Consider the following 12,638-nt stretch of genomic DNA (forward strand, 5'->3'; position numbering starts at 1 on the left):
ATTGCCATGTTATTCTTTTATCACTGGCCCAGATGCATCTCGTCTTCTCGAGAGAAAGGAGGCCAGGATGGGGGTGGGGAGGGTTGCAGCATGTGAACACATGCTCACTTCCTGCCTAAGTTCCCAGCTCCAGGGAGCACGCAAAGATGGCCCATCCTGTAGCTCACGCCTGTAACCCTAGCTACTCAGGAGGCTGAGACCTGAAGATTGCAGTTCAGAGCCAGTCCGGATAGGAAAGTCCATAAGACTCTTCAGTTCACCACAAAAAGCCAGAAGTGGAGCTGTGGCTCAGGTGGTAAACCACTAGCCTTGAGCACAAAGCCCAGGGACAGTGCTCAGGCCCAGAGTTCAAGCTCCAGAACTGGCAAAAATAAAGAACATGGCAGGTACATGCACCCGTGGGCACTCTGCGTTAGACCTTCACAGCCAGGGTCTCAGTACCTCCCCTTAGTAACCATAGGTGGGGAAACTGAGGTTGAGAGCATGCCAGATTTTTGGGGAAGAGATGGGCCTCCTCATCAAGCAACTGTGATAAAGAGATAAGGATCTGCTGAGGATCTCGGTTCAAAGCCAGCCTAGGCAGGAAAAAAGAAAAGGAAAGAGAGAGAGAGAGAGAAAGAAAGAAAGAAAGAATCTGGTGTAGCTCTATATTGAACAACTTCAGGAAATGTCCCAGAGGTGCTGACAGGTGAGTTAAGCTTAGGAAGGATGGGCACCCACCTAGGGGTACACGACTTCCTCTCTCTGAGCCTCAGTTTCTTCCCCTGGGTGTTAAGGGAACGGATCCCATTAACTTTACAAACCACTCATGGGTCAATCCAGAGGACAGAGCTTTTTATTTTTTTTGTCGGTTGTGGGGCTTGAACTCTGGGCCTGAGCGCTGTCCCTGCGCTCTTCAGCTCAAGGCTAGTGCTCTACCACTTGAGCCACAGTGCTACTTCCAGTTTTCTGGTGGTTAATTGAAGATAAGAGTCTCACGGACTTTCCTGCCCAGGCTGGCTTTGAACTATGATTCTCAGATCTCAGCCTCCTGAGAAGCTAGAATTACAGGCATGAGCCACTGGCACCTGGCTTGGACAGAACTTTTTTAAATGGCTTTTTTTTTTGTGGTGTAATTTGTGTATCATAAATTTCACCCATTTTAGTTGCACAATCCAGTGATTTGTAGCATATTTACAGAATTCTGCAACCATCACCATGAGCTAATTTTAGAGCATTTCCATCACCACAGGAAGACACCCAGAAGGATACAGATGTTCAAGGCCCAGCAGTCAGCAATTGAGCAGCATTAGCCATGATTACTATTATTCAAAAGATTACAGAGTTGGGAATGTGGCTTGTGGTAGAGTGCTTGCCTAGCATGTATGAAGCCCTGGGTTCGATTCCTCAGTACCACATACACAGGAAAAGTTGGAAGTAGCACATTGGTTCAAGTGGCAGAGTGCCAGTCTTGAGCAAAAAGAAGCTCAGGGATAGTGCCCAGGCCCTGAGTTCAAGGGAAAAAAAATATGTTTGCAACGGTTGTTCCCAAGTGTTAATGGTTGGTTTTATTTTTTGAATATTTTATGTATCTTGTGAATTGTTTTCAGCTACAGAGCAAATGATCTTGTTCTTTGCATCTGTGTGCCAGTGCCGGGGCTTGAACTCAGAGCCTGTCCTTTTGCTTCTTTTGCTCAAAGCTGGTGATTTACCACTTGAGCCACAGCTCTTTTTTAATTGGAGGTCAGAGTCTCATCAACTTTCCTGCCCCGGCTGGCTTCAAACCTTGCTCCTCAGATCTCAGCCTCCTGAGTAGCCAGGATTATAGGAGTGAGCTACTGCTGCCTGGTTATCTATATCCACTTTGAAAATGTGATCAACCCTTGAAGGGGAGGATAAAGATGAAGGAAAGGAAGGTGGGAAGGAGGAAAAGAAGGAAGTTGCAAGAACAAGGAGGGGGAGAGGTGACAGTTTCTCTGTCATTCTGTTACTGAGGAGGGAACACGGGGCTTAGAGTCCAGAACCCTCTGTGGTAGCCTGGCCCTGTCACCAGCTTGCGTGATGACCTAGGACAAGAACCTTTTCTTCTTGTATCTCAGATTCCATGCTCTGCAATGGGAACGGGAGCACTCTACTAGTCCTGGAGAAGGGCACATGCTAGCTCCCGCTGGGTAGAGGTGAAGCTGGCCTGTGGCGAACAGATCAGACCCAGTCCTGCTCCACGGACACTGAAAACAGCCGTCGTTGCCCTGAAATGGCCAAACCTCAGCTTAAAATTCATGAGCTGTGACGCGGGCTGCCTTAGATCTCCTGGGGTAGCGGGAACAGAGAGGGACTTGTTACCTTACCACCTCCCTCTGTATTTGTTGGCCCACTAACTCCCATGCCCTCAAAGTGAGCCTCAAAGTGGGCTCACTGCTTTGGCCATCTTAGAGCCCACCAGCCCTGCCTTCCACTGATTCCAGGGGCTCTGTTTGGCCTGAAATACCCAGGCCCATCCCTACTCTTCCGGCCAGCCACCTGGATGCCCCTCTTCCAACTCCTAATCTTGGCTTCATTGCCCAAGGACAATCTAGCCTGCAGTTCCCCCATGTTCAGTATGGTACTGTTAACCCGTTTGTTCAGACATCAACTTGGATAAGCCTCCCAGCCATCCGTGATTGTGGAAGCTGAGGCTCAAGTGCCACATACTTGAAGTGGTATCTCTGGCATTTAGTGCCAGGCCTCTGTGACATCAGAGTCCAAGATAACAGGGGATGAAAGAATGACCCCTGTTAGCTGGGAGCCAGTGCCTATGCCTGTAATCCTAGCTACTCATGAAGCTGAGATCTGAGAATTGAGATTTGAAACCAGCCACAGCAGGAAAGTCTGTAGACTTCGTATCTCCAATTAACCAGCATAAAGCCAGAAGTGGAGTTGTAACTCACAGAATAGAGTGCCAGCCTTGAGTAAAACACCTTAAAGTTGGGCTGGGAAGGTGGCTCAGTGGTAGAGCGCTTGCCTTGCATGCTCAAAGCCCTGGGTTCGATTCCTCAGCACCACATAAGCAAAAAGAAAAAAGCTGGAAGTGGCGCTGTGGCTCAAGTGGTAGAGCGCTACCCTTGAGCTGAAAAGCTGAGGGACAGCCCAGGCCCAGAGTTCAGGCCCCATGACCGGACCCCAAAAAAAAAAAACAAAAAACACCTTAAAGTCCAGCACCCAGGTCCTGAGTTCAAGCCCCAAGACCAGCACTAAAATAAATAAATAAATATGACTGCTGCTTGCCACACATCAAACCAAGCGCATTGTTTATTGACATCATTTGTATCCAGCAGGGCCCCTGAGCTCTTGGGTCCTAGAGTAGAGATGGGGTCACTTCAGCCCTTTGGTAGGCCCTCCTCCCCGGGAGTGGGTGGCAGTGGAGATCCTGGGATGTGTTTATTTTGTCTTCTCTGAGCTCAGGTCTGAAGGTGTCTCTGCAGATGGCAAAGCCAGGCCTCCCTGAGGGAACTACCATCTGCTTAAGATGAGTGGGGAAGATCTGGCGAGTTACCATCTGCCCCACACTGGGACTCAGCGCATGGCCACCGAGGCTGGTGGGCCCGGCACATTTTGTCTTAAGCACCTGCTCTGCCCTCCCTCTGCCTGAGCAGGAGCTGGGAAGGAGGTACAGGGGTGGCACTGGCCGGAGGTGGGCAGGCTCAGGCCTGCATCCCCCTGAGGATCTGTTAGCCTTTAACAGAATGCTGAAGTGGGCCTGTGTCCCTATGAGGGGAAGAGCCTGGAACTGCAGCCACGATCCTGCCTTTCAGCATTGACTGAGCACATACTGCGCATGGCCGCTGTGTAGCCATACTATGTGCTAGTCCAGCATTCTGTCTACCGTCTGTCTAGGGAGCCTCCTGGGTTCTGGGCTGCCACCTCTCCCATCACCGCTGCCCTCTGAGCTCCCTGGGCTCTGGACTTCTTTCTGGACAAGTGATCGGTGGGGGCTGTGATGGTCTCTAAGCTTCTGTTCCTCAGTTTCCCTCATTCCTTCATGGTTTCACAGTCAGAATCCCGAGATTCAGTTGAGGCCCCAATGAAAGTATGGGGTTTTGGATTCCTGGCTGAATGTGGGGTGCCCCTAGAGGAGGCTAAGAAGCAGGGACAGCCCTCAGCAGCCCCCTCTAGGGGATGTGCAGCTGTGGCGCCCCAGACATGGGATCTGCCCTTGCTGTACAGTGTGTATGTGTGTGTGTGTGTGGGGGGGGGGCCCTGGTTCATACAGCTCCCAGTTAAAGCAAACGTGTTGGCAGCTTAGAGTAAAAGAATGGTCTTGGGGCAGCAAGTAGGGAAAGGAAGGTTGTAGGATTTGAACCCAGGGCTAGTGGCTTCTCACTACCAAGTCAGTGACTATTATTACAATCACATTTCAGCGTGGTTCTAGGAGAGACTGCCTCTGACATGGCCTTGCCTTCGCATCTCAACAGCACATAAGTACTTATTTTTTTGCTTTGTTTCTTTTTTGTGCTGGAATTGGGGCTTAGACTCAGGGCTTGAGCCCTGAATCATGGGCCCCAAGTCTTAGCTTTTACCCCAAAGCTGGTGCTTTCCCACTTGATCCATAGCTCTACGTCTGGCTTTTTGGTGGGTAACTGGAAATAAGAATAGTCTCACAAGCGGGGTGCCGGTGGCTCACACCTATAATCCTAGCTACTCAGGAGGCTGAGATCTGAGGATCACGTTTCAAAGCCAGTCCAGGCAGGAAAGTCCGTGAGACTCTTATCTCCAATAAACCACTGGAAAACTGGGAGTGGCGTTGTGGCTCAAGTGGTAGAGCGCTCATCTTGAGCTGAAGAGCGCAGGGACAGCACCCAAGCCCAGAGTTCAAGCCCCACAACCGACAAAAAAAAAAAAGAATAGTCTCACAGACTTTCCTGCCCGAGCTGGCTTCGAACCAGAATCCTCAGATCTCCGCCTCTGAGTAGCCAGGATTACAGTTGTGAGCCACTAGCACCAGACTAAGTGCTTGTCATTGAAGCAGCCACAGGGAGGCAGTGACTATGCTAAGCTGTCCCAGGCCCCTGACCACCCAGCACTCTCCAGCCCTGAGCTTCCCACACCCTCTGCCTGGCACCTTCGAGACCCTTCCTCTCAAGCCCACCAGGTCTGAGTGGGCACATCTGCTCAGAGAAAGGCCTTGCAGAAAAGAACTTCAGGAAAGGTCCATGTCTCTGCATGGGGTGGGGCGAGGGAGTCCCAGCCATCCCAGAAGTCCTACAGTTTCCATGGCAACAGTAGTTGCTATGGTTTCGCTTGTCCAGGAGTTGGTAGGGAAGAGGGTGGATCCAAGCCCCCATGCCCACTGGAGGGAGCTTCTACAAGAACAGATGTTCTATCTCCACAGCTCGGGGGACCCTCAGAACTTGGAGACCATACCCCAAGAAGTCACTGACCAAAGGATAGGAGAGCTAGAGACAGAAAGTCTCCGCCCAGTGAATCCTCTCCTGCTGTGCTGTCAGGCCCTCTCTACGCTGCATTGCAGTATCTGTTTACTTGTCTGTCTCTCCCACCACACAGAGGGCCTCGGGTGGAGAACTGTCTGACTCATCCCCTTCCGTCCTCACAGCCCAGCACAGGGCCTGGCACAGACCGGATTGAATTAAATTACATAAAAAACCCATGTCTGGCTCCTCAGGCTTGGGAGGTGGCACAGTTGAATAGGGAAGTTTTTAGGCTCTGGGATCCAGAGCCCAAGCTCTGGAGTTGGAAATGTAGCTCAGTGGTAGAGGGCTTACTTAGCATAGGCCCTGGTTTCAAAACTTAGCACTGCAAAATGGACAAACAAAAAGCTGGGCATGATGGCACACACACTTGTATAATCCCAGCACATGGGAGGCTGAGGTGAGGATCATGAGTTCAAAGCCGAATTGGAAGCCAGACGTCTGTGGCTCATGCCTGTAATCCTAGACTCAGGAGGCTGAGATCTGAGGATCACAGTTCAAATCCAGCCCACACAGGAAACTCTGTGACTCTTTATCTCCAATAAACCACCAGAAAACTAAGTGGTGCTGTGGCTTAAGTGGTAAAGCACTAGCTTTGAGCTGAAGAGCTGAGGGACAACACCCAGGCCCAGAGTTCAAACCCCACAACTGACAAAAAAACAACAACAAAAACAAACCAAAACCTGAATTGGAGGCTAGCCTGGGATTTTAATTCAGAGGCATAGAGCCTGTCTGTAAAAACAAACGGGCTGGGAAGGTGGCTCAGTGGTAGAGTGCTTGCCTTGCATGCATGAGGCCCTGGGTTCCATTCCTCAGCACTACATAAGCAGAAAAAGGCGGAAGTGGCGCTGTGACTTAAGTGGTAGAGCACTAGCCTTGAGCTGAAGGACAGAGCCCAGGCCCAGAGTTCAGGCCCCACAACCTTCTTCTCTCACACCCTAAATTAAATAAAAATAAAACAAGCTGGGTGCCTATGGCTCACGCCTGTAATCCTAGCTACTCAGGAAACTGAGATCTGAGGTTTGCAGTTCGAAGCCAGCTGGGCAGGAAAGTCCATGAGGCTTTTATATGCAATAAACTATCAAAAAAGCTAGAGTGACACTGTAGCTCAAGTGATAGAGCGCTAGCCTTGAGCAAAAAGAAGCTCAGGGATAGCACCCAGGCTCAGAGTTCAAGCCCCAGGACCAGCAGAGAGAGAGAAAAAAAAAAGGCCAGGTACCAGTAGCTCACACCTATAATCCTAGCTGCTTAGGAGGCTAGGATCTGGGGATTGAGGTTCAAAAACAGCATGGGCAGGAAAATCCATGAGACTCTTATCTCCAATTAGATACCAAAAGAAAAAAGGAAGGGAGGGAGGAAGGGAGGGAAGGGGGGAAAAAGCCAGAAGTGGAATTTTGGCTCAAGAGGTAGAGTGCTATAGCATTGAGCAAAAGAAGCTCAGGGACAGTGTCCAGATTTTGAGTTAAAGCCCCAGGACCAGTATTAAAAACATACAAAAAAACAACCAGAAGAACCAAACATTCTTAGGTGAGCCCTGGGTCTGCTGTGTGACCTTGAGTGAGTCACTTGTCTCTGATCTTCAGTGACTTCATCTGTAAAATGATCATCTCCATACAGGACACAGTTTGAGGACTTAGGATTCCCTCAGAATGTAGGCGAGTGCTAAGCACTGAAGCAAGGCCCTGCCCTTCTGTAGCTCCCAGAGTAACCAGAAGGAAAGTACTTGACTGATAGTGGAAAGAATTAATGGATACATTTTCCACCTCTCACTATTATAGCAATGCCCTCCTACCTCTTCTGCATCTTCTGGAGCATTCTTTGCTCTCCCTGGAGTAGCAGGGCCCAAAGAAAGCCTTGAATCTGGGAGTCCTGGGGCCTAACTGTTGTCCCTGGACCTTCTGTCCCACAGCTTTGAGTGCAGGAAAACTCTGTGTGTGTGTGTGTGTGTGTGTGTGTGTGTGTGTGTCTGTGTGTCTGTGTGTGCATGTCTGTCTGTCTGTCTGTCTGTCTGTGCCAGTACTGTGGCTTAAACTCAGGACCTCACATTCTCACTTGGCTTTTTTCTCAAGGCTGGCACGGTACCACTTGAGTCACAGCTCCATTTCCGGCCTTTTGCTGGCTAATTGGAGAGTCTCACCAATTTTTTTTTCTTCCTGGGCTGACAGAAGAAGATCTGCTTCTCAGTTCTCAGCCTCCTGAGAAGCTAGGATTACAGGTGTGAACTACCAGCACCTGCCTTGCAGGAAGCTTTTTGAGTCTGGGTCAGACTTTAGGCTGGGGGCTGGAGGCCTGGGTCTTCCTCTGGCTCAGTCTGGGACCAGTCTGAGCGTGACAGAGGAGCCCATGATCCTTTCCAAGAAGGAGACTGCTGGCTGGAATCTCTATGGTCCTTCAGGCTCTGTCCTGCTTCTCCATTTTCTGGGTCCTGGAGATCCCATGACTGTGAGTCTAACAGCCTGATCCCTAGAGAGGCCTCCGCCCTTGTGTCAGCCTGGGGAGGAGGCCGTGATGGTTAGGGGAACAAGAAGAGCTGACAGGACAGAGATTGGCTCTCTCAAGAGTTCCCAAAAAGACAGTTGAAGTTGACATCAGCACAAGCAGGTATCTGGGGTGGTTTGGGAACTCCTCAGTCCTTCAAAAGGGACAGGGCCTATGGGGGACTAAAGATGGGAAGCAGTCACAGACAGACCTGAATCTGGAGAGTCTGTGTTGCTAAACACAACCTGTACAACTTGACCATCTCCAGTTTCCTATCTGTAAAATGGGAATGTAAAGGCACCCTACTCCCTGAGGCTGAAAATGGGACACCACCCACAAGGCAGCTGGCATGCAGTGGGCACTGAAGAACCCTCAGTTCTCTTCGCCTACTCCCATCCACCACAGCCACAACCCCAGCTAAATGGGGTTTGGGGAGGGGGTGGGAGGGAGATGCTGCCTTCTCTACAGTGGCCACCAGCCACCCTATGCCTCAGGTTCTCCTGGGAAGAATCACAGGAACTAGGTTGGGCAGGGACTTCCAGTTGACTGAGAGATACACAGGGGGTTGATCTAGTCTCTCCCCCCCCCCCCCACACCTCCCCTCTTCCTCCCCCTGCTTTGCCAGTCCTGGGCCTTGAACTCTGGGCCTGGGCACTGTCCCTAAGCTCCTTTTGCTCATAGCTAGCACGCTACCACTTGAACTACAACAGTGCTTTTTCTATGATTAATTGGAGATAAGAGTCTCACGGACTTTCCTGCCTGGACTGGCTTCAAACCCTAGTCCTCAGATCTCAGCCCCCTGAGTAACTAGGATTACAGATGTGAACCACCAGCATCCAGCTGATCTCCTCTCCTATCAGCTTAGATACATTAAATTCTGTGCTTTTATTTATCCAAGGGGAGAGTGTTTCACCTTTCTGGGCTGTCATCTCTCCTTAATTATCTGGGAAGGTGCCTGCATTGCCCTCCCGATGGTGGACAGGTACTCCTGCACGGGAAAGAGTTCCCCTTCACGGACCCTCCCTGACCTCCTAACTTGTTGCAGGGACTTCTTGCCCCGAGGATCTGGCATCGTCACCCGACGCCCTCTGGTCCTGCAGCTGGTTAATTCTACCACAGGTACGTGGGCTTCAAGCAGTGTGGTTTGGCCTCTCCAGGACCCCACCACTTCTCCAAGGAGGAAGTGGCTTGCTGAGCGACTCCATAAGGGCATGGTCTCCCGTTTGGGCCTTGATTCCACATGTGTCCAGTGGGGCTAAAAGGCCATAAAGGAGGCATGGGTTATTGTGTTTGGAGGAGGGGTCTACTGTGGGTGAGAGATGGGACTCGGGTAGGGTTCCGGGCTTGATGTACTCCCCCTGCCGGCTTTTTGGAAAGAATATGCCGAGTTCCTGCACTGCAAGGGGAAGAAATTCACCGACTTCGAGGAGGTGCGCCTGGAGATCGAGGCGGAGACCGACCGGGTCACGGGCACCAACAAGGGCATCTCGCCGGTGCCCATCAACCTGCGGGTCTACTCGCCACATGGTGAGGCCTGGCCCCGCCCCCGGCCTCCCCTAGCCACGCCCTCTAGGGCCAGGTGGGCCCGCCTCACACGCAGGGCCCAAAAGGCCCCGCCCACAGGCGGCCCCTCCCCTTACGCTCTCCTCCCTTAAGCTCCGCCCCTTGTGGCCCCGCCCACTCCCGGCTTTAGCCCAAATGATTTGCCTGGTCCTGCCTCTTGTGGCCCGGTCCCCAAGCGACTTTTCTTTCAGCCTGATCCGGTCCTTCACTCCCATGTCCTCCGTCCTAAGCCTGTGTGTGCTCTTTCTCTGACCAGTGCTGAATCTGACCCTAGTGGACCTGCCTGGAATGACCAAGGTCCCAGTGGGAGACCAACCCCCTGACATCGAGTTCCAGATTCGCGACATGCTTATGCAGTTTGTCACTAAGGAGAACTGCCTCATCCTGGCAGTGTCCCCTGCCAACTCTGACCTGGCCAACTCCGATGCTCTCAAGATCGCTAAGGAGGTGGACCCCCAGGGTAGGTTCCGATGCATATGGCCCTTCGGCGGTCTATTCTTAGTTTGGGGGGGGGGGGGAGTGCACCTGTAGGGTCTGGGTCAGATAGTGATAGAGTCAAATTTATGCCCTTAAGAATCATTTTGGAGGGCTGGGAAGGTGGCTCAGTGGTAGAGCGCTTGCCTTGCATGCATGAGGCCCTGGGTTCGATTCCCCAGCACCACATAAGCAAAAAGAAAAAAGCCGGAAGTGGTGCTGTGGCTCAAGTGGTAGAGCACTAGCCTTGAGCTGAAGAGCTGAGGGACAGCGCCCAAGCCCAGAGTTCAGGCCCCATGACCGGACCCAAAAAAAAAAAAAAATTAATGGGCTGGGAAGGTGGCTCAGTGGTAGAGCGCTTGCCTTGCATGCAAGAGGCCCTGGGTTCGATTCCTCAGCACCACATAAGCAAAAAGAAAAAAGCCGGAAGTGGCGCTGTGGCTCAAGTGGTAGAGCGCTAGCCTTGAGCTGAAGAGCTGAGGGACAGCGCCCAGGCCCAGAGTTCACGCCCCACGACTGGAAAAAAAAAAGAATCATTTTGGAGGGCTGGGATGTAACTCCGTGGCAAAGTGCTTGTCTAGCAAATGCATCATCCTGGGTTCCATCCCCAGTACCAAAAAAGAAAAGACAAAAAAAAAAAAAAAAAATACAGTTAAGAGAATAAAAAACAACAATCATTCAGGAGCCTGGTCTGGTGAGTCACACTTGTAATCCTAGCTACTCAGGGGGCTGAGATCTGAGGAAAGAGGTTTGAAGCCAGCCCTTACAGAAAAGTCTGTGTGACACTTACTCTTAATTGTGGCACTTGAGCCACAACTCAAGTGGTAGAACGCCAGCCTTGAGCAGGAAAAGCCAAGGGAGAGCAAGAGGCCCTGCATTCAAGCTCCTGGCACAAAAACTAATCATTTGGGGGCACCCAGAAGGATGAAAGAGAGGAGCAAGGCCAGGAGAGGGTGAGTGGATGATGGGCACAGGTAAGTGAAACAGGATGGCTAGGCACAGGAATACGTGGGTCTTCAGCGTGAGGGTGGACAGCCCTCCTGCTTTGCCCCCTTCCCCAGGTCAGCGCACCATTGGGGTCATCACCAAGCTGGATCTGATGGACGAAGGCACAGATGCCCGGGATGTGCTAGAGAACAAGCTGCTTCCCTTGCGCAGAGGTAAAAGCAGACCGCTCTTCTGCCATGGCCTCGTCTACCTCCCTTGAGGACTGGTTGTCTAAGACCTTGACTCCCATCCACAGGCTACATTGGGGTAGTGAACCGAAGCCAGAAGGACATAGATGGCAAAAAGGACATTACGGCTGCCTTGGCAGCGGAACGCAAGTTCTTCCTTTCCCACCCATCCTACCGCCACCTGGCTGACCGCATGGGCACACCCTATCTGCAGAAGGTCCTCAACCAGGTAGGGGATCAGGTCAGGGTGAGGCTTGAGGTTACCAGCAGCCTGAGGACAGATGAATTAAAGTGTATATTGATGGTGATATTGATAGGGTCTCCAGAAAAGCAAAGCAGCTGCCCTCTTTCCACAGATCTGTACCTCACTGTGCCCACATGGCCCGTGAGCATCCCACTTTCTGCCTGGGCCTGTGGGCATCTGGATTTGTGACCATAGTCTTAACCCTTTCTTCCTCCTCCCAACCCCCAGCAACTGACCAACCACATCCGGGACACACTGCCGGGGCTGCGGAACAAGCTGCAAAGCCAGCTGCTGTCCATTGAGAAGGAAGTGGAGGAATACAAGAACTTCCGTCCTGATGATCCAGCACGCAAGACCAAGGCCCTGCTACAGTGAGGCTTCCCCCAGCCCCGGCTCCCCACCACTGAGCTGCCCCAGCACCCCACTACTCATCCTAGGGTTCATGAAGTCCCACTCCCTCAGGCCACACTACTCTTCCACAGGATGGTCCAGCAGTTTGCTGTGGATTTTGAGAAGCGCATCGAGGGCTCTGGAGACCAGATTGATACCTACGAGCTGTCAGGAGGAGCGCGCATTAACCGGATTTTCCATGAGCGCTTCCCCTTTGAACTGGTCAAGGTATGGCTGGCAGACCTAGGGCAGGAAGCTGAGGATCGCGTCCCCCGTCCCTCACCGTCCACTCAGGTTTCCCTCAAAATGGAACGGGCCCTGTCTGACCTGTAACGTAGCAGGGGATAGACCTTGAGCAGCTTTCTCTCTGTTCTCCTCCACAGATGGAGTTTGATGAGAAGGAACTCCGAAGGGAGATCAGCTATGCTATCAAGAATATCCATGGCATTAGGCATGTACTGGGACCCCAGGGAGGAGGGATGAACCCAGAGATTAGGGGGTTTAGCACTGAGGCACAGAGAGGAATGTAGGGGGTCCCTCTCAGGAAGGACTCGAGGCCCTCAGCAGCCGGGCGCCGGTGGCTCACACCTGTAATCCTAGCTACTCAAGAGGCTGAGATCTGAGGATCGTGGTTCAAAGCCAGCCGGAGCAGGAAAGTCCATGAGCCTCTTATCTCTAATAAACCACCAGAAAACCAGAAGTGGCGCTGTGGCTCAAGTGGTAGAGCACTTGCCTTGAGCTGAAGAGCTCAGGGACAGTGTCCAGGCCCAGAGTTCAAGTCCCATGGCCCACACACACAAAAAAAGAGGCCCCCAGGCCCCATTCCAACTTGCTGGTCCCCAGCTCAACAGACTCTAGCCAGGGGAGGTA

At 52.0% G+C, this 12,638-nt stretch overlaps 1 protein-coding gene across 11 annotated transcripts in view; it reads left to right on the plus strand.

The window, feature by feature from the left end:
• Dnm1 (dynamin 1) overlaps window positions 1-12,638 on the plus strand; it is a 44,737-nt gene that overhangs the window by 6,347 nt on the left and 25,752 nt on the right. For all 11 annotated transcript variants that reach the window (XM_042681212.1, XM_042681207.1, XM_042681209.1 and 8 more), the window contains exons 2-9: window positions 8,968-9,041; window positions 9,300-9,449; window positions 9,742-9,945; window positions 11,021-11,119; window positions 11,203-11,363; window positions 11,607-11,749; window positions 11,861-11,996; window positions 12,152-12,219. In XM_042681212.1, coding sequence (XP_042537146.1) covers window positions 8,968-9,041; window positions 9,300-9,449; window positions 9,742-9,945; window positions 11,021-11,119; window positions 11,203-11,363; window positions 11,607-11,749; window positions 11,861-11,996; window positions 12,152-12,219 — 1,035 coding nt within the window. The remainder of the gene's footprint in view (window positions 1-8,967; window positions 9,042-9,299; window positions 9,450-9,741; window positions 9,946-11,020; window positions 11,120-11,202; window positions 11,364-11,606; window positions 11,750-11,860; window positions 11,997-12,151; window positions 12,220-12,638) is intronic.

Source organism: Dipodomys spectabilis, unplaced genomic scaffold (genome assembly GCF_019054845.1).
Source record: "Dipodomys spectabilis isolate Male_0828 unplaced genomic scaffold, ASM1905484v1 ptg000067l, whole genome shotgun sequence".
In the NCBI taxonomy this organism is placed as follows: Eukaryota; Metazoa; Chordata; class Mammalia; order Rodentia; family Heteromyidae; genus Dipodomys; species Dipodomys spectabilis.